This window comes from Dipodomys ordii, unplaced genomic scaffold (genome assembly GCF_000151885.1).
Source record: "Dipodomys ordii isolate 6190 unplaced genomic scaffold, Dord_2.0 Scaffold190, whole genome shotgun sequence".
Taxonomy (NCBI): Eukaryota; Metazoa; Chordata; class Mammalia; order Rodentia; family Heteromyidae; genus Dipodomys; species Dipodomys ordii.
In genome coordinates this window covers 117147-138004 of record NW_012267406.1, presented here as the reverse complement: position 1 = coordinate 138004, position 20858 = coordinate 117147, and the positions used below count along the sequence as shown (strand labels likewise).

At 35.8% G+C, this 20858-nt stretch overlaps 1 protein-coding gene across 5 annotated transcripts in view; it reads left to right on the top strand.

The window, feature by feature from the left end:
• The window catches only part of Pde7a (phosphodiesterase 7A), an 88350-nt gene that overhangs the window by 27802 nt on the left and 39690 nt on the right, over nucleotides 1-20858 (top strand). For 3 of the 5 annotated variants that reach the window (XR_001175735.1, XM_013034492.1, XM_013034489.1), the window contains exons 1-4: nucleotides 9838-9977; nucleotides 10228-10399; nucleotides 10941-11001; nucleotides 14433-14516. Coding sequence is in view for 4 of the 5 variants with exons in the window: in XM_013034492.1 (XP_012889946.1) it covers nucleotides 9940-9977; nucleotides 10228-10399; nucleotides 10941-11001; nucleotides 14433-14516 (355 nt within the window). In the remaining variant the exon portion in view is untranslated. Of the gene's footprint in view, nucleotides 1-6049; nucleotides 6274-9837; nucleotides 9978-10227; nucleotides 10400-10940; nucleotides 11002-14432; nucleotides 14517-20858 lie in introns of those variants that run through there. The other 2 variants (XM_013034491.1, XM_013034490.1) reach the window with 2 other exon arrangements.

The window sequence follows — 20858 nt, the reverse complement described above, 5'->3', positions numbered from 1 at the left end:
GATGTTTAAGACATACATCGCATAGGAATGTTATCTCTTATGTTTGTGTGAGACAGAAAGCAGATGAGGGAGGTTGCTACTTAAATAATTATCATTTGTGAGTTTTGGCTTTCTGCTCTCCTTGCACTCTTCTATTGTAAGCATAAAGGTTTGAGATTTTACCTTATTTTCTTCTATCTCTCTGGATAGATAATCTTACCACACTATCTTGATTAGTAGAGGGTTGCTCCTAAATCTTTCTCTCAAGCCTAGCTCTCTTTCCAGGCTTTGAAGACTCATATGTCCAGGAACTGAATGGATATTTCCACCCAGTTGTTTCTAGGACCTTGATGCTCTTCTGGTACATTAAAGCTAACCAACCTGTTAAACTTAGCACTTTTGTGTTTCATGGACATAGTCCTAAATCTGGGTCATCATCTCCTCTAGATTAAGGCAATATTATTTTTACAGATCTCACTGAAGACAGAAATCTTCCATTGTATTAATCTTTTCCATACTCTAGGATCTGAAGTATTTTTTTTTCCTGAAATGCATTTTGTGTTACTCCCCTAGATAAAGTTTCTTGGGGTTCCTCTTAGTCTTTGCATGTAATTCAGATTCTTTAATATGGTTGACAAAAATCTCTATCACTTCAAATTTTATGCTTTAATTTTATGCTTTAGCTGTATTAAACTTCATTGAGGTTTAATTCACATAGTGTGCTAAGTTTTAGCAAGTGTGCTTGACTATGTAAACCAGTACCACAATCCATGTTTTATATTCTTTAATCACCCAGAAAAAGTCTGTTAGGCCCTTTTGCTATTATTCACTTGAATCCTTTGTCCAGGCAACCCTGATCTGATTTTTATCACTTGATGAGTTTGGCTCATTCTACAACTTTATATAACTGGTTCATATAGGATGTATTCTTCCTGACTTCTTGCACATAGCACCATGCTTTTTCAGATTTGCTGACTTCATGTATGTATTTATTGTTGAATAGTATTCCGTGTGTAAATATGCCATAATTTGTCCATTCATCAGTTAATAGATGCTGTGTTATTACTAGTTGATTATTGTTAATAAAGCTGTTTTGAACATTCAAGTCTTTTAGTTATTTATTTTTTTGTTTTGCCAGTGCTGGGGCTTGAAGTTAGAGACCTGGGCTCTGTTTCTGAGCCTCTCTGTGCTCAGTGCTAGTGCTCTGCACTTGAGCTACAGTGCCACCTCCAATCTTTTCTGTTTATGTGGTACTGAGGAATTGAACCCAGGGCTTCATGCATGGTAGGCAAGCACTTTTACCACTAAGCCAAATTCCCAGCCCCATGTTCAAGTCTTTTTATGGGCATACGTCCTAGTTTCTATGAAAGTTCTAACATAGATATTATTAGGCTGTTTAATTTTAACTGTTCTTATGGATATATAGTCATTTCTTATGGCTTTATATTACATTTATCTGATACATCAGTTCATACACAGTTCAGTTACATTGGATTTAGACTACTGCCTGGTTCAGCAGGCCCCATCTTAATTACATCTACAAAGACCCTTTTTCTAAGCCTGGGGTCATACTAGCTCAGGCAGGAAAGTATATTAGATTTATCCCCATTTAATCACCAGCAAAAAAAAAAAAAAGGCTGCAAGTGAAGCTGTGGTTCAAGTGGTACAGTGCCTAGGCCCTGTGTTCAAGCCCTAGTATACACACACAAAAGACCCTATTCCAAATAAGGTCACATTCACAGGTTAGGATTTTGACATGTATTTAAGGGAAACACAGTTTAGCCTCATAAGAACATGGTGTGTCTCTTTATTTACATCTTTGATTTTTCTTACAAGTATTTTATTGTTTTTATTTTATAGATCTTACACATTATCCTCAAGTATTGTGGATGCCTTTATAAATGGTATTTTTAAATTCTTATTTTCAATCCCATATTAGTATAAAAAATGAAATAAACATTTTATATTGACTTTGTGTCCCTTGACCTAGCTAAATTTTATTAGTTTTTGTTTTGCTTTGTGTCTGTTTGTTTATATTTTTGTGCCAGTCCTGGGACACAAAAATTTCAGCAAGGCTGAAATTAGGGATGTCATCAGCTCTGCTGATACCCTTAAGAGTAAGGAAGAGCAATGTGAGTCCCTCTTACTATTAGGAAGACCAAGTAAACACACCCAGAAAAAAAAGGAACTTGATAAAAAAAAAAAAAAACTAGTGGAGGAAGTCTGGAAGTAACTAACAGAAGTCTGTATTTTATCTTGTCTTGTTCCAGAGTTTAGTTCTGACATAGGGACAAAAGTATATTGCACCTACGAGACAAAAGTGTGTTGTGCCTGCATATAAAACACAAAGGGTAAATCAGTATGCTGAATTACACATTTTTTTAAATCTACATTTTTACATAAAGTGAATTATGTATACACAGAACAATGGAAATACGAGATTTTTCCTTTTTCTGGCAATTAGCCTTTTCCTCTTGCAGTCTCTACACGTACTCAGCATGTATGAAGTACCAGCGTGAAATTTTGTACAATTAATATACATTACTAAATTTTATAAAACAACTGCAGAAGGATGAGATCTGAGGATTACAGTTTGAAGCACCCCAGCCAGCAAAATCTGTGAGACTCTTATCTCCAATAACTACCAAAAGACTCCCAGAAGTGGAGTTGTGGCTCAAGTGGTATGGCACTAGCCTTGAGCAAAAAAAAAAAACAACAACAAAAAACGCCTAGCAACAAACAGTACTCTGGCCCTAAGTTCAAACCCCAGGACTGGCTCCCCACCCCCCAAAATTCTTTTTTTAACTAAAAAACCCTCAAGACAAAAACATGAGAACAAACAAAAAGCTCAGCTATCATTTATGTGTTGTAAAAAATGGGCTATAATTCAGTGATAAAAGCTCAGTCAAGGGCAGGGAAGGTGGCTCAGTGGTAGTGGGCTTGCCTTGCATGCATGAGGCCCTGGGTTTGATTCCTCAGCACTACAGAAGCAGAAAAAAAAAGCCGGAAGTGGCACTGTGGCTCAAGTGGTAGAGCGCTAGCCTTGAGCTGAAGGGCTGAGGGACAGTGCCCAGGCCCAGGGTTCAGGCCCCATGACCGGACCCCAAAAAAAAAAAGCTCAGCCAATTGAAGAGATTTGACCATAGACTACCATAGACTTTACCTTTTTCTGTCATAAATTTTGTTATAATTTTCTACAGACACTACATTTTGTATAAAGAACTGTGTGATAGGGTATTTCTGTCTATGCAATTCCAAAATTATAGATAGACACTGATGTCAATGCAGATGAGGTTAGACTAATTTGGTCAAGATAGGGACATGCTAAGCCTCTATAAGGATAATTGAAGGCTATTGCCAAGATTGACAGGTGTCCTGTGTGTGGGTGGCAGAGAACCTCAGGGATAAAATTTGTTGTTGGATTACTTCTCTAAGAACAATGATCAAAGTCTTACTTTTTTTCTATTGATAACACTCACAAGCTGATGGTATCTGCTTTTAACTTAGTTTTTCAGATATTAGTCTTAAAAATCTCAAAAATAAAAAGTTTTATTCTCAAAGAAGTTGTTTTTGAAGGTTTCACTCTATCCTATGCATTAATTTTTGTGGAATCATCATTAACCAATTGTTAGCTTGCCATGTTCCACTAAGAATTAGAGAAACTGAGAAAACAGTTAAGGTGAAAAAATATATTTGTCATTACTGTCACTATTTTGCCAAGTTTTATTATTAAAAGAGTTTTATTGAAAATAATTTATTAAGAGAAATCTTACAATTTACCAAGATAAATTATTGAAAATCTATCATCACAAAATGAGAAAAAAGTTTTAAAGCTATTAAGTTTATGACACTGAAAAAGTTAAACTTACTGCCTTAAGAAAACTTTTTTTTTTTTGGTCACTGGGGCTTGAATTCTGGGCCCAGGTGCTATCCCTGAGCTCTTCAGCTCAAGGCAAGCACTCTCCCGCTTGAGCCACAGTTCCACTTCTGGTTTTCTGGTGGTTAATTGGAGATAAGGGTGTCACAGACTTTCCTGCCCAGGCTGGCTTTGAACTGGGATCCTCATATATCAGCCTCCTGAGTAGCTAGGATTATAGGCACGAGCCACTTGGTGCCTGGCTTTGAGTAATTTTGTAAGAATTAGGTAGCGTTAATGCATCATTAGTGATGAAGACATTATGATTCTAGGCATAAGCTCCATAGCTCTTTCTATTTGAACAGGGAATTTTCTGATCAGAGAAAAATCATGTCTTGATTTCCCTTTATGGTCAGAGTAGAAGCTTAAGTAGATACAATGTTGTATATTTACTTCTCAAATTGTGACATTATTTGAATGGCAGGAAAATGTGAAGGTGAGGAGAGAAGCATTCTTGGGCTAACCATAGTGGTAGTTGATTTGGAATGTGAGGCCCAGGCCTGAGGGGCAAAGAATGACCCTGAGGTCCTCATCCATTACTGGCTCTGACTGCATGACTGCTTGTAGACAAGTATTGGCCTGCAGTACACTCTGCCCTGCTCTGCCCCATTCCTGGGCATCCTTCATGTTTGATTGCTTGTTATGTTTACTGGAACAGAGATCGAAGACTTCAACCGTGTCTTGTCAAACTAGTGCAAGGCATAGCTTATTACAGCTTGTTAGTTGTATATAGAGAAATAAAAGGTTTATAGCTCTGTATTATGAATGAATAATTTCAGTTTAGGAAACATCTGTTTGATTTAGGCATATAAATTAATTTTGGCTTCATTTTGACAGGTATAGAATTAACTTCTTTAAACTATTTGTACTAAAGATAGGATAATGAAAATAACATTATTGAAATAATTGGGCTCTTTTCAAATAATTTAATCATTTGTGTAATGTGGCTATACATGTGACTTTGTCCCTGCATGAACTGCAGTCCACGACACAGTATGTCATTTCTCTCCAGGACCTCTGCAATGGCAGTATAACTGTCCAGACAGTTTCTACCCTATATGACTCTACTGGTCAAAGTAGTCTTTACAATCGAAAGGGAGGGGGACACTTCACCAGGCCTGAAGAAGGCCCCTGCAGAGTATGGTCTTTGTTTCCCATTGCTGCAGCCACATGGGGCCCCGGCTTCCTCTACTTGAGTTGCCCTGTCCTGGTCTGTCTTTGTACTTGACTGCTTGATTTTGCTTCAGTCCTTAGTCCTAGCCCCGGTCCTCCCCACTTTTCATGCTCTTGCTCCAACATTTCTAGGACTCTAGACAGTAATTCCTCACCTCTTCACCTCAGGCCCAGGCTTCACTGGCACTTCCTATCTCTGCTTCCTGGCACTTGGTACAGTTGCAAATTTGCCTTCATTTGCATAGTTTGATTAACACAGACTTTCAACTGTAAGAATCACAAGGACAGGAGCTGTGTCTGCGTATACTCTCTGATTATATTCCTGGTCCTTTGCTTAATAAATACTTAGGAGTTCCATGAAAGGCTTGTCCCCAGCAGCACACCTGCAGCCTGCTGGCTGTTTTGTCATATAGATAGATAGGTAGAGGCAGGTATTGTTATTTGACAGCTCATGTTTATAACAGAAAGACAAGCACTCAGAATATTACATAAACTAGATTGCCATTAGAGTTTGGAATCAAATACTTTCAGTATTTGCAGTTACACTATTTAGAGAGAGGTCGTTCCCAGATGAGTAAAATACAATATTACGTAGGAAAGACAAAATTTATTTAACCTCTTAATATTTATGAAAATAATGCTAATTCTAAAAGAAACAAAGTTGAAAAAAATCCAGTTGAAAGGAGTAAAGTACTTAATGTGTTTTATATGTGAGGATATTATACCTGAAAAGAATGAGAAACATTTTAATCCTGACAAATACTTTCAAGGCAGCGAGTATTATGATTGTGTAAGTGTTTGGGACTAGCGTGAGATCTCTTTTGTCTGCATTTTGTGAAATTGTTTGGTCAGCTAAGGTTGTTGTTGTTGTTTTTCTCCTCCCAATATTATTTAAGCTGCTCTACTCCAACACTGGGATTGTGGCATGAAGCATACACGGGCCCAGAAGGCTGACCAGGCAGTGCATTCTCTGAGGAGTCAGGTGATCACTGTTGGAAGGCAGCTGCTAGAGGTTCAGGGCAGTTAGTGTCCCTTCTTTTCTGCTTCGGGACAGCTGGTTATTTATCTGAGTCCTAAGAAGTCTTCTTTGCTCATTGCTTACTGGTAGAGAAGAGAGATTATGCCGGCGGCTTTTGATTGACCCAATGGGAATTACATTGATCTGGTGTCTGGCCTTGGTTCTTATCAAGTGGATCACCTCTAAGGTAGGCCATCTTTACTTTTAGGATTGTGACATTAATCATTACTTTGCATATTTGATAGGAATGAAATAGTCACACAATTTTCTTTTCATTTTGCCTCAGTTTTTATTCTCTAACTAAAAGAGCTATGAGTTCTACCTCAGCTAAAAGGCTTAAAATTACTCCTTGTAATTTCTATTCTTCTTTCACTTTATTCCTCCTGATGGGCTTTTTATGGTAGCGTTCCTCAGAGTCAAAGTGGATTTCCTCAGTGTTGTCACCTTAAAGTTTTTATGATTAAAGAAGTTTAGCTTTTAAGTTTATAAAGTTAAAAACAATTTAGACTTTGGGGGACATACATGTTTTAAACATTTTCTTTTGGAAAAAAAGAATTAAATGAATATTTAAAAGAAAATATTAAGTGTTTCTAAAAACCACTGAAAACCACTTTGTCATGTTCTCTCTTACCATCTTGCTTTAGCTATAATACATTGACAAAAAATGTAAGTATGAATTTGAATTTTAAATACCAGGCTTAAGAAATGCTTGATAGAATGCTAGTCAAATGCCATTTAGACAAATGTATAATACTAAGAAATTCTTAAGATGATACTGCCTGAAATTATTCTTTCTACAGCTTTTTCCATTCTGTATTAAGAAATTAAAGTGTTCTAATTTAACATTTATAAAGCCATCACTAAATTTGCTAAGTAATGCTTTGTTAAGCAACAGAAAGTTTTTGTAAAGTTAGTTTTCTTTTCCAAGCAAGATTTTAAGTCCTGCTAGGTAATTGTCTACATTTGTACAGTACTTAACATTTTATATATCCCTGTCTCTTACTTGAAGTGACCCTCTTTTATATGTGAATATGATTTATCTCCTCAAGAAACACAATACACTCAAATAAAATCTGTCTGTTTTAAAAGTTAAGAATTAATCTTGTTATACTGACAGCTCTTGTTTTTTAAAGGCCTGGATTGCCAAGTTAATAAAGGTCAAGTTAATGTTAATAGTACACATATTAGTTAAATTTTGGATGTTTCACAGACTGAATGACTACAAAAAAGTTGAATTTTTAACAAACGAAATATTTATTTCACAATATTTTTTGGATGGAAGAATAGAATGTGGATTAATGCATAGCTGAATATTTAGGCACTTAAACAGCAACATGTTTTTCTAGCATATGTAATATGCATATATTCTGCAAAGGCTCATTTTACTATGTTAGCCTCCTTACAAAGTTCTTGTGTGGGTTAAATAAGATTTTATATGAATGCATCTGGAACATCTTTTTCTTTTTTATTAGTGTACATTAGTTGTACAGGACACTTAGAACATTTTCTATTGTTACTTTTTCCAAGTAAGAGAAATACACTTGCTTTTAAGCTCTAGATCATCTAATGGAAAACTTGAACAAAGTAAAAACAATGACACTTTAAATGTCTTTGCTGGATTGTTTCTTTAAAAGTTATGTATTAACTAACATTGTGAACAACTTCTATACCTTTTGTCATTTACCTTCAAGTCAAATCTTTATGGAAGAATGATTCACCTAGCGTCTAGGTGAGTGAGTGTCTCAGCAGGGCCCTCAGTTTAACTTGTTTATGCCGTGGCTGTCAGTTTCTGATTAGCTTGGCCTCGCCCATGTTTTGACCTATACTAGTTTGCTTTACAAGCTGTTCCCAGGATGGCTAAATTAGAAGTCACGAGTAGAAGCCTCAGTTATTTCCATTCACTGGTTAGGTGAGGTGGGAATGTGGATGGTAGCCCAGAGAGTACTTTGTGACTGACGTGTGACACCAGATTTTGATGAACTTTGTCTTACTATTTTTGTTGAGAGTAAAATTCTACTAGTTCATGGCTTTAAAAATAATAATCTTTAAAGAAATATGTTTTAAGCCTCTGTACCGTGTTTAAAAAAAAAAACACGAAACCGCATGATTGTAACATGGAAGTGAAAGCTTGTTGTTCCAATCATCAAGTGTAGTATATTTTTCCAAAATGACTTTGAATTACTTTGCCTGGATTCCTTAGTGAAAGAACTTAATATGTATTGTACTTTCAATCCAAAATAAGTAGGTGAATGACTTATCACTCAAGTTGAATTCACTGATACTTGTCTTTAGAGATACATATTTTTCAAAGCCCATTCTTTAAAAAAAAGTTTTTGTCTCATTTGGATTTATTTAGTAAAAGATAAGATTTTCTTGAGTCAAGATATCACTTAAGCTTTATATTTATAGACTAGACTTGCTTAAATTAGTACATTATGATTAACAGAACAACTTGAAAGTCTTATTCATCAATAAGTAATTTGTTAGTAGGTTTTTAAAAATGAAAATCTACCTTTTTTGACAACTTTTAACTGAAATTGCAAGTTCCAGTATTTTAATGTCTGAATTAATGCTTATGTAAATGAGTTTAAATTGATATCTTAAAATAAATTTAATATGACATAGATAATCTAGATCATTTTCATTACCCAATTTTTGACATAAGACTATTTCGACTATTATTCATTTTTAGCAATCCTTAGTAAAGAGATATGAGATTTTTGCCTTCCTTCTCATGGGTGTTTTAATAGATATTCTTCCTACATTAAGAAAACAATAATAACAATCACCATCCTAAAGAGGAGTGTTAAAGATAACAGTTTAAAATTTGTTTTAACAAACTTACTGGGTACTACCAATAATAGATATTGGCCACAACAAGTGATTACATAATGGCGCCTGTTGTTTCATTAATATTTTTAGCTGATAGAAACATTTATTGCCACATTCACTCTTTCCAGTTGCTGAGCTAACCCTTAATACTACAGTTTTCAGTGGAGCCCCTAACTTAATAAATAAACATCTTAGGGGAGGGGATTGAATAGCAGCTGTGAATGGTATCTTTTTATGCAAGTGATTACAGTGGCTGTTTGCTCCACACTAGTTTTCTGTGAAGCACTGTGTAGCTTCCTTGGATATTTCATTGTTGGGAGACACCTAAACATAATGCCAGAGGTATATGCTGTATGATTTAGCTTTTTGGAATTTGAGATCATGCTTTTCTTTATAAGCTTTTTTTGTATATGATTTTTACTTTGACTGTATAATAATAACAACATATCTATACAAAGCTACACATGGAAAAGGCCTCTTCTAAGAACCTCTCAATTCCTCCTGTTCCTCAGCTTCCTTGAAAAGTATTAGTGCTCATGGTTGGAATTTTACATCATTTGAAATGTTGGTTCCTTTACATTCCATGAACTTGTTCTTTAGGATGCATGAATTCATGTAAGGTTCTAAGTGATATCTTTCTCTTAAATGATTAGCATTAAGGGTATAAAAACTCACAGTGTTTAGATTCTAAATGAAGATTTGGTGTGTTTATCTTCCAGATTTTGAAACGTATTCATTTATATATAATTTATTTGCAACAACTGTACTTATTTGTCAAATATTTAGAATTTAGTGAAAATAGTTCCTGTTTTAGGTGTCGGTACTGTGGTAAGACAGTTAAGTTTCCTGCTCTCCTAGAGCTTCTATTTTAGTAACAAGCTGATAACATCAGCTAAGTGCTTCACAGAGGACCCAGGTAGAGAGTTGTGCAAGAAAGTGGCTGTTAGGTGGCTTTCCATTTGGCAGTCAAGAGTATGCCTGTCTGAGGAGATGACATTTGGACCTACAAGATAGCAAGGAAATGGTGATTGTGGTGATCCATGCAAGGAAACAGCACGTTTAAGGATACAGGTGGACCTGTTGCAACAATGAGAAGTACAAATTGTTGTGTCCAAAACGAGCTTTACAAAGTCCATGCGGGGGTGGGGGAGGGAAGGGGGAGTTGGGGAGGTGGGGAGGGAAGGGATGGTTGGGGAAAAACAAAGGAGGTGGTAACAATGCTTGATAGGAAATGTACTCATTATCTTGCCCATGTAATTGTAACCCCTCTGTACAGTATGTTCACAAATAAAATAAAATTAAAAAAAAAAAAAAGGCCAGACATTTGGCATGGCAGAAAAGCAAGGAGGCCAACATGGCTGCGTCACAGTGGAAGGGGCGCTAATAGGATGAGAGAGCAGATTGAGGAGGGCTTTAGAAATACAAACTTGGAGTTTGGAACTTTTCTCAAGAGTTATATGGAGCCACTGAAGGATTTTTGTGTAGGACTTAAAATGTTTACTTTTCCATCTTTGTGTAGAGTAGACTGGGGGGCCAGGAAGTATATCCAGTAGATCATCCTTTTCTTCTTTTTTCTGTTTGGTTACTCCTGTGATCTCTAGAAATCAACTTCTGTGATACCTTGTTCCCAAATTCTTTTTACTCTGAATTCCTGTACTTAAAAATGTTATTATAAAGGTGATGTACAGACTGGTTACAGTTACATAAGTCAGGTAATGAGTACATTTCTTTTTGGACAGTGACATTCCTTCCCTTGCTGTCTCCCAGTTTTCCCTCCTGTCCCCACCCACAAGTAGTAGAATTCAGTCTCCACATCTCAATCTACTTTTATGGTAGTTCTTAGCCTAATCTTAATTGTCTCTCCCCCAACTAGAAATTTCCAAAGCAGATAGGATACCTAATTTCATTTTGTGTATCTAGTTTCTCTTGCACAGTAATTCACAAATAATAAATACATCCTTGCTACATTGAATTTTAGATTATATTTCAGTTATCTATTAAAATATGTATTTTTTTTTCTAGAGACGTGGAGCTATTTCCTATGACAGTTCTGATCAGACTGCGTTGTACATTCGTATGCTAGGTAAGCACTGTTTACTTTATAACCATATTAGTTGTTATATCATTTGTTATCATGCATGATTATTTGAGGTTAAGCTGTCTTTTATTAAGTACCATTTTCATCACAGTTTATATCAGAACTAATCTATTTCCTTTCAGTTTAGAGTATGGAGGCCAGTATTGTATATGATAGAATAAAGTGAGGCATTTTAGTTATAGTTGAGAAATTGAAATTTTAAAACAGGGACATTGTTATTAGTGCATAGTTTAAATTGCCATTGAAAACAGATTTATAAAGTTGTTAAATATTACAGCAATGAATAGTAATATAAATGAAGATAAAGCCATAAAGTACAAACTAGATAGTTGGAAGCATTTTGTTCTCAGTTGGCTGGTGAGGAAGTCCATTTGTTTTTTTCCAGTCGCGGTGCTTTAATTGTTTTATACATTATTTAATTTTACAGGTAAATGAATTCAGTTATATATATCTGGTTTCCTTCTGACTTTTTCTGTCTTTGCTGGAATTACTTTTCATCTGTACATTCCATGATCATTTGTACTTTTATTTATACCTTTGAGCATGTATTGTTTAGGTTCCAATAGTCAAGTTTGCTTTCATTAGAGGATAGTCTTGTGATTTCTCATGCTCAGAATTCCTCCCTCTGCTTTGAGATACTGAGCCATTCTATTGTGCACCTACCTCTTTCTTCCTTGCTTCCTTCACTAAGTCCACTTGTAATTTAAACTAAGAGCATTTAGGACACTTACTCTTTCTCTCTTTTTCTGTCTTTACTTTGGGTGTCGTGCCTGCCTCAATTCTATTCTACTCTAGTACATTTTTTTTTCTTTGTGAATGTTCAGCTCTTTCTTCTTCCTTTCTTCCTAGAAACATGTTCAGAATTCTCCTACTCTTAAATTCACATTGTCTTTAATTTTGTTAAATACTTCCAGATGAGGATGTTATAGATGTCTAAACAAACTAAAAACATGTCTAAAAAATTTAAGAGATTTACGTTTCCCAGCACTTTACTTAGTAGTCTTTTGCCTTCTCAGTAGATACCAGCCCATTCATTATTCCAGTTGTCAGATCAGAAATTTGCACTTATGCTTGATTGTTTCTTACACACTCCATATCTTATTGTCTAGAAAATCCTACCAACAGACACTTTCAAAATACATGAAGAATCTTGCCACCTCCATGCTGTTTGTTACCACCCAATTTAAACAACATCATTTTACTTTATTGTTTTTTTTGGTACTTACTTCTTTTTTGAGACAGTGTCTCGCTATGTTGCCTGTGCTGGCCTCCAACTTAGTCCTCCTCCTTCAACCTCCTGAATTCTGGGATTGCCGCACAGTTGATTATCTTTGTTCCTTAACTGATCTTCCTGTACCAGCCTGTGTTCCTCCTATTTATTCTAGTACATATAGCTAGAGTGAATCTTCCCAGACCCGTTAAAGTTATCTTATTCCTCTGTTCAGAGTCCTTTGATAGTTTTCTCCCTTACCGTAACAACCAGAACTACTCTGATACCTACAAAGGCTCAAAGTGATCTGACCATACTTCTCTGACCTTCCCATTACCTTGTTTGCCTTATTCCTGCCATGTTCTTGCTTGACTTTGAACATGCAAGCATGTTGCTGTCACAAGGTGTTTATACTTATTCTTCCTTATGCTTAGAAACCTCTTTCCTCTGATAGCCATATGGCTTAAGGTCTTTGCTCATATAATTCCTTTTCCATGGTAACTTTCCTGGCCATACTATTGAATCACCCTATCCGTGTCCCTCCTTCCTGTTCCTCTTAATTTACTTCAAAAACTTCCTGTCATCATCCACAGAATGAAATTATGTACTTACTTTCTTATCCCACATAAAAATAAACTTCATGAGGATAGTAACTTCTTATATTTTGCTCTCTGCTGTATGTTCAATGTCTGACATATACTGGTACTCAGCAAACCTTTCTCTTAGTGTGAAGGAATCATCATATGAAAGAGGTGTTGGGTGCAGTCATTGGTGGATGAAATAAGCTTGAAAGGGAGAACCAGTCTTCTTTGGGAAACAGAATAAGCAGTAGAGCCATTCTGGCAAGTAGAATGAGCAAGAGCACAGGAATGGGGGACAAAGGGTTATAAACTTGGGTGTTCTGAAAGTGTAATGGAAATAGTACTGTCTTTGGAATCTGCTTGACTAGGTTCAAATCTTGGCTCACAGTTTGAATGGAACATGTTGTTTAACTTATCAGAGTTTAGTTTTTATATCTATAAATTGAGAATTAGATTCTTATTGTTTTGGGCTGATTGGAGAATTGAATAGCAGTGCCTGTGAGTACAAAGTGCCTGGTATATGCTTGTTCTGGTAATGTTGCATGAGAAGAGAAGTCAGAAAATCATGTAGGTTCATATAGTTATAGCATGGGGCTTATAAAAACAAAGCTTAACAACCAGTCACAACCTTGAGAATATCCAACTGACAATGAGAAGGGAGAAGATTGGCCAGACACTTAAGGCAAGTCTGTAATGTTTTAATTTACTGTGCTTTTTGTTGTTGTTGGTGTTGGTCGTGGGGCCTAAACTCTGGGTTTGGGCACTGTCCCTCAGTTCTTCAGCTCAAAGCTAGTGCTCTACCACTTGAGCCACAGCACCACTTTCAACTTTTTCTGCTTATATGGTGCTAAGGAATCGAACCCAGGGCCTCATGCATGCAAGGCAATCACTATCACTGAGCAACCTTCCCAGCCTTACTGTGCATTTTTTTAAACGAGAAAACCTCATTTCCATTTCATGGAGTTCATTTGATGATATTTATTTTATGTGATCAGAGGCAGATAGGTATTGTATTTGTGTGTGAGTGCTTTGAGTTCTGTATAATTTATCATGCCCCATACATTTCCTGATCTGGCTTCTGCACATGAGAGAAAACATACACTGTTTCTCTGGCTTACCTCACATAACATGATATGTTTACTGTGATTTTTTAAATTATAAAATGCTTGAGCATAGCTAATACAGCTTCCATTTTCATATCCATTTGTTGTCCAGAGTAGATACTTAATAAGCATTTGCTTTTCATTCTGTTTTGATCAGATATTCTATCTTCTATAAAGAAGATTGTTGTTTTCCAGTATCCCCCTCTCTTTTTAAACTCTATGTGAGTAGTAAGATATTAGGTTGGATTAGCATATACTGGAGTCATCTTTCAGAATTATCTTTTAAATTATAAATTATGATTATTCTGACTAGTATTGTAAGGTTAAAGTTTTTGTTTTTAATTTCCTCAACCAGCCTTATAAATCAGTATTGAAAATTTATGAAATCAACTCTGAACTATTTGTTCCATATATGTAATAGGTCATTGCATGTAAGTATGGTACTATGTACACTTCTTTTGCATATGGGAGATTATTCACAAATAACAGCTTTATTTATGTTTTTTTCCTGATTCTATTAAGGAGATGTACGCGTGAGGAGTCGAGCAGGATTTGAATCAGAAAGGAGAGGTTCACATCCATACATTGATTTTCGTATTTTTCACTGTAAGTATTGGCAGTCATAATGTTTTTCTTAGACTTTCAAAACTAAATTTCAAGTTCTTATAAAATTATGTAGTTTTCCAATGGAAAAGGAATGTTCATTTAAAAGGCTCTTTCTCTCTCTCTGTCTCTCTGTCTCTCTGTCTCTCTCTCTATATATATATATACACACACATATATATATATTTGGAATTTATAAAAACATTAGTCATAAATAATGCTGTATTACGATAATGTTAATAACTGTTTAGATATAGCTAGGAGGGTATTAAAATCCTAAAACGGATACAGTTTTGCTTATTTCTGTATTTTAGTTGCTTTTTACCTTTACTACTTCAGACAGATTTTTTTTATGCAAGTGATATTTTATAAAGATATTTCAATAATTTAAGCAAGTGTTATTCTTTTCGCTTTTTTGAAAGTATACAACACCTTCAGAGATGCTGGAATGCATATTTTAAAAATAAACATAGTGGTGTTTCTAATGCATTTATAAGATTATTTCTTTGTTGCTTTGTATGTCCCTCCCCCACAGTATAACCCCTGCTTTCATTATATTTGATGTCAGTATAACTTGAGGAGGAGATGGGGAAAAACCAGTTGTTTAAAGATACAGGTGGACCTGTTGCAACAATGAGAAGTACAAGTTGTCATGTCCAAAATGAGCTTTATAACGTCGGTGCGGGGGGGGGGGGCGGGGAAGGGGGGGAAGGAAAAGGATTGGGATTGGGGGGGAGGGGGAGGAAGGGATGTGAAGGGTAAACAAAAGGAGGAGGCTGCAATGCTTGGTAAGAAATGTACGCATTATCCTGCCCATGTAATTGTAACCCCTCTGTTCAGTATGTTCACAAATAAAATAAAAAAAAATAAACATAGTGCTATAGCACTTGCTAGTACCATCATAGATAGATAGATAGATAGATAGATAGATAGATAGATACATATATTCATACAAACAAACATTCCATATGGGTCTAGCTTATAATGGAGAGAAAAGGGCAGGGGAAGCAGAACTTTAAATCCCTTAAATTTTACACATATTAAATGTGTTTTTGAAAGAATTGCATTACTGGTAATGTTTGATACCGTAATTTGGATTAACATTCTAAGAAAGATGAGAAAAACTGGACAAACTAGAAGGCATGTATTCAGATGTATCAGAATATTACTATAGTTAAGAAATGAGCCTGAAATTTTCAGGCAACCATTCCCTGAGGGAGGTATGTGCTGATTGTGAGGGAAAAAACCCCCAAAAAACCAAAAACTGGGTAAGAAGGTAAGCAAAGTTTTTGATGAGCACTGAAGGCTAGAGAAACAAAAGAAGGTGTTTCACCCTACCAAGATTGCAGGGACAGGGTGGAGAATATAATAAACCTAGGTTTGGGTTAAATCATCAAAGTATTACCTGTAGCTTAGAAATCTTAGCTTTGAAATGTCTTAAGCACTGATTATGTTATGGTGAGATATTTCTTGCCCCTCAGAGTTGCTAACTGTAAACCTAATCCTGAGAAATGGCCCAGGTAAAATTGGTCAGAGCTTTTCATTCCTGACATACCCACTAAAAATGAGCAAAGACACTCAGGCTCATCCTCTGTGAAGTAATTAATTTTAAGTATAAAACAATTGCTTTTTTTGTGTGTGTGTGCTAGTACTGAGGCTTGAACTCAGGGCCTAAACGCTGTCTTTGAGCTTTTTTTGCTCAAGTACCCTAATGCATTATCACTTGAACTTCCAACTTTTTGTGGTTAATTAGAGATACGAGTCTCGACATTCTGCCTGGGCTGGCTTTGAACCACAGTCATCAGATCTCAGCCTCCTAAGTAGCTAGCATTATAGTTATGAGCCACTGGTACCCAGCAAACACCTACTTTTTTTTTATTATGCACATAATTCTGTGGACCAGGAATTAATTTTAATTTGGATTTGACTTGCCTCTGCTGAACAGTGATTTGACTCCCAATTGGACATTCAAATAGGTAGAGATACCTGAGATTGGGGCCCTACGTGTCAGGGACAGTGGCTCTTCTCATGTCACCTCTTATGTAGCTTTTGCACTTTTACATTTGGTGCCATCACCAGAAGGGCTAGAATTTCTTGGGCTGGCCAGCATTTCTCTCTTTAAATGTCAATCTCAGAGTAGTTGGACTTCTTACTGGTATCTGCCTTCTCCCAGTACTAAACATTTCAAAATTAAGTGTAGAAATCTCTAGTCTCTGGAGGTCTGGGTGAGTTCTCTGGTAAAGCATCAGATTGTCATATTCTGTTTGCAGCCACATTACACAGCTGACTCAGGCCAATGAAGAGAGGATATAGGTCACAATTACAAAAGGATTAAGGTCAAAACATTTTTTAATCTTCTACCTTTAATATGGCACAAAGTATGTTGAAAAGTAGAGTCCACAAGGAGAGAAGAGAGAGAATGTAGTAGAAGCATTTTTTTTTGAAAAAATGATGCTGAGAAAGCTCTAAAGCTTGATAAATGACATTAAGGCACAGTTTTAAAAAGTACTATAAACTTGAAGCAGAGGAGCATAAAAGGAAAGCCACGGTATATAATTGTTGAAACCAAAGCCAAAGAGAAAATAGCAAAAGTAGTGTGAGAGAGAAAAGAGTCAACTGCAAAGGTGCAGTTTTGAGTTTGACAGGAACAGATTTTGTTTCATTTTTTTCTTGGGTTGCTACAACTGGGACACAGGCTCTGTGGGCTTTGAGGCAGTTTGGTCCCATGTGTCCTAGTGAAGATGTGATGTAGACAGATCAGAGATGCTGACAGAGGGAGTCTTGGCATGGGGCAGGGTTGAAGCATGGGTGCTTTATTTTTAACAGAAAGCTAGAACACCAAGAAAATAGAGAGCTATCTTATACAAGAAAAATAAGTAAGGTGGCTCAGTGGTAGAGCACTTGCCTTGCATGCATGAGGCCCTAGGTTCGATTCCTCAGCACCACATAAGCAAAAAGAAAAAAAAAGCCAGAAGTGGCGCTGTGGCTCAAGTGGTAGAGTGCTAGCCTTGAGCTGAAGAGCTGAGGGACAGCGCCCAGGCCCAGAGTTCAGGCCCTATGACTGGACCAAAAAAAAGAAAAAGAAGTAACTGTTAAACTAAAATTTCCTCCATGCTTTTCTAGAGAATGGAGAGAAAGGACACACTTCACAATTTACTATGTAAGATCAACACAGTCTTCATACTGCCTCCTGATGGGGACCCAACATAAAGAGAAAATTACAGCCAAATCCCTCATGTATATAAATGAAACATTTTGAATAATGTAATATCTCTTTAAATAGGTGATCTATTTTGGCCCAGTTTGTATTTTTCTAGGAATGTAAGGTTGGTTTAATATTGAAAAAAACTAAATGTAATTCCTATACCAATATTATAAAGAAGAAAAGTTATGTCAGTATATGCTGAATGCTAAAATAGCAGCAATAAATGCCAATAGGCCAAATGCTTAAAAAGCTTTCCATACAATTCAGTATTTATTCTTTATCAAATGTAGGTAAAGACTGGAGATCAGTTATATTAGGCAGGTTAAGGAATAATAACAAGTAATCTGAAGAAAACTTCCTGCAAAACCTATAGCAAACATCATATTTTATTGTACTGTATTAAGCTTTCTGATGGGAAAATTTAAGAATGTCATTTATCACCTTTTGTATTAAACATGGTTTGGTGCTCCCAGCCAGTAGTGCACTGTAAATGTAAGAAATGAAAAGTATAAGAATCAGAAAAATAAGTTTTATTATTTATGGGTGACATGCTGTATACTTAGAAAATTAACCAGCAAATTTAGCAACTGTACAGACTACAAAATCAATATGTAGTTGTATTTCTCTGATGCAACACAAAATTTGAGATGATATGTAATTTAAATTTGTATACATCCAATATATAAAGATAAACCTAATTACAGAGAGACAACTATATGAATTATCTAAATAAAGGAAGAGAAAGAGAAAGAAAAGAGAGGAAGGAAGGAGGGAAGGAAGAAAGGATTAAAAGCAACTTGTAAAGATAAAAAAGATAATGAACAAATCAGAAAATAAAATAAACTAAAAGTTGATTGTTACAGTTGTGAATTTAAGGAAATATTAAATGAAGCTAAGATGCGTACTCAAAATTTTTAAAAAAAGGAGGAAAAGTCCTGCTAATAAAAAGAAATGAATGAACCAAATAGCTTTATTGGGGACTCATTAATTGTAACTTTGTTTATGCTAGTGTCAATATTTAACCTTAATTCTTTAACTGAATTCTTTAACTGATTTTTGTTTGTTGGAATACAAACTTACACTTTTCAACAACTGTTATATTCACATCTAGCGAAATTCAAGACAAGTGATATACCACTATTCTACACTCCTACACCCACTTTTTAAGAGTTCCACAAGCTTTGCTGGGACTGGCCTCAAACTCTTGGTCCTTCTGCCTGTACTTGAGTAGCTCAATTAAAGATATGGATCATTTTACCAGCTGTTAATAGCTTCAAAACACTTCTACCTAGATGATGAAAGTGTATATTTGCTTTACAAAAGTACTTTCAAATGGCTCCTTGTTATAATCTGAAAGTTTAAAGAGCTTTAAAACTGTCTTGTAAAGATCTTGAAGAATTTGGTATAAAAACTGACATGTAAAATTGTTAGACATCTAGTGAGATCAGGGAGAGTTGTTAGAAATTATCAAATTTTGAAAGTATTTCAAGTAGAATAAAAATGGTATACATGATTTCTAAGGCATGAGCAAACAATGAAGCTTCTGAAGAACAAGATGAGGGAAGTAAGACTAAACCTACTGATGGTATTGATAAAGTTAAGTGGCTTAAGTATTCCTTTTAGTAGATGAAGATGTTCAGATAAGATAATAAATGAAATTTCGTGACAAAGTTTGAAAATAATATGAAGCAGTAATTGGCTTCAGGATTAAGAGTTTGGGTATCTACTCACATTCTCATCTCCTGAGGTTGAGCCTTTGTAATACGGAATCTTAGAACAGTGGAGGCAGCTCAGATTTAGGAGCAGCTCATTATCCTCTCAGTCTCATTGTGCTGTTTGTATGAAGATTGACTGTTCTAGTTACTACAAACAAGAATATTTCTCTTTGTCCAAAATGAGAACTTACAGGAGGTTTCTTAACAGAGAAAAAGGAATTATTCTTTCCTATTGGTACAACAGGTTCTGCTTATTACACAAGCTCAAATTCCTTAAAATTTTCATCTAGTCTGTTTTATGAAATATGTTCCAATTAGAGTGTTAGCCTGTGTGCCTGCTGTAATGAAAATGTGTTAGCCTTCAAGCCTTCAAGCTGCCCCTTCTGCAGACTTCTCTGGTTGTGCTACAGGTTTTCTTGAACTTGATTTTGTGTGTGTGTGTGTGTGTGTGTGTGTGTGTGTACAGAAGTTAGCTTATTAAGCTCTTAGAAATTTATCCCTAGGTTTGAGTTTGTACACTATCAAGTCTGAGTTACCTCAGATACTAAGAGCAGCAAGACTGTCATTTAATCTCAAGTCTTCTTGTGTAGAATTTCATTTCCCCTCACCTTAGTTAAAGACCTAGGGAGTTTATTTTGTGGAGTTGTTCTATATCTCTTTCTGCAATCTATGACTTGGGTACATACCAATTTACTTCCTATTACCTCAGTCTTGGCAAAGTTCCATGCACTGAAACAACCCTTCAAGGGACAGTTGAAACCTTCAGACACACTGAAGCATTGAAAAGGCTATATAAAATATATAACATGGTCCTTCCCGTGTGTGTGTGTGTATGTACATATATAGTTAAAATATATTTTTACAGTGACCCAAAAACTTACAGCTATGCTGAAATAAAGCTAGTTTCTAGATGTTCTGATTGTAGAAGTATGGGTATAAGTGTATTACATTCATTAAAGCCAGAATTTTCTACCCTATTGTTCTTCATCCTACTTTGTTCTGTGCACTTGTTTTCTTTTACTTTAAATGCACTATTAATTTCCATGTTGCAATATTCTTGGTTGTTTCTGGTCTTCATTGCTTAAAGCAAGTCTGTTATAAATTCCATATATTCTTGCATTCTCAAATTGTTGCCATGTTTAATCACCTCTCTATCCTCAGTATCACTTCTCTTTGATCTAGACCTTTATCATCACCACTGTCTGGGATTATTCTGCTATTCTCCTAGGATTTCTATCCCTTGTTCCATCTTCTACCTAGTGTCAGGTCTTTCTCAAGAGGGGAAGGCTAAGCTGGAAGTGCGCTGTGGCTCAAGTGGTAGAGCGCTAGCCTTGATCTGAAGAGCTGAGGGACAGTGCCCGGGCCCAGAGTGCAGGCCCCACGACTGGCAAAAAAATAAAAGAGGGAAGGCTAAAAATACAAGAA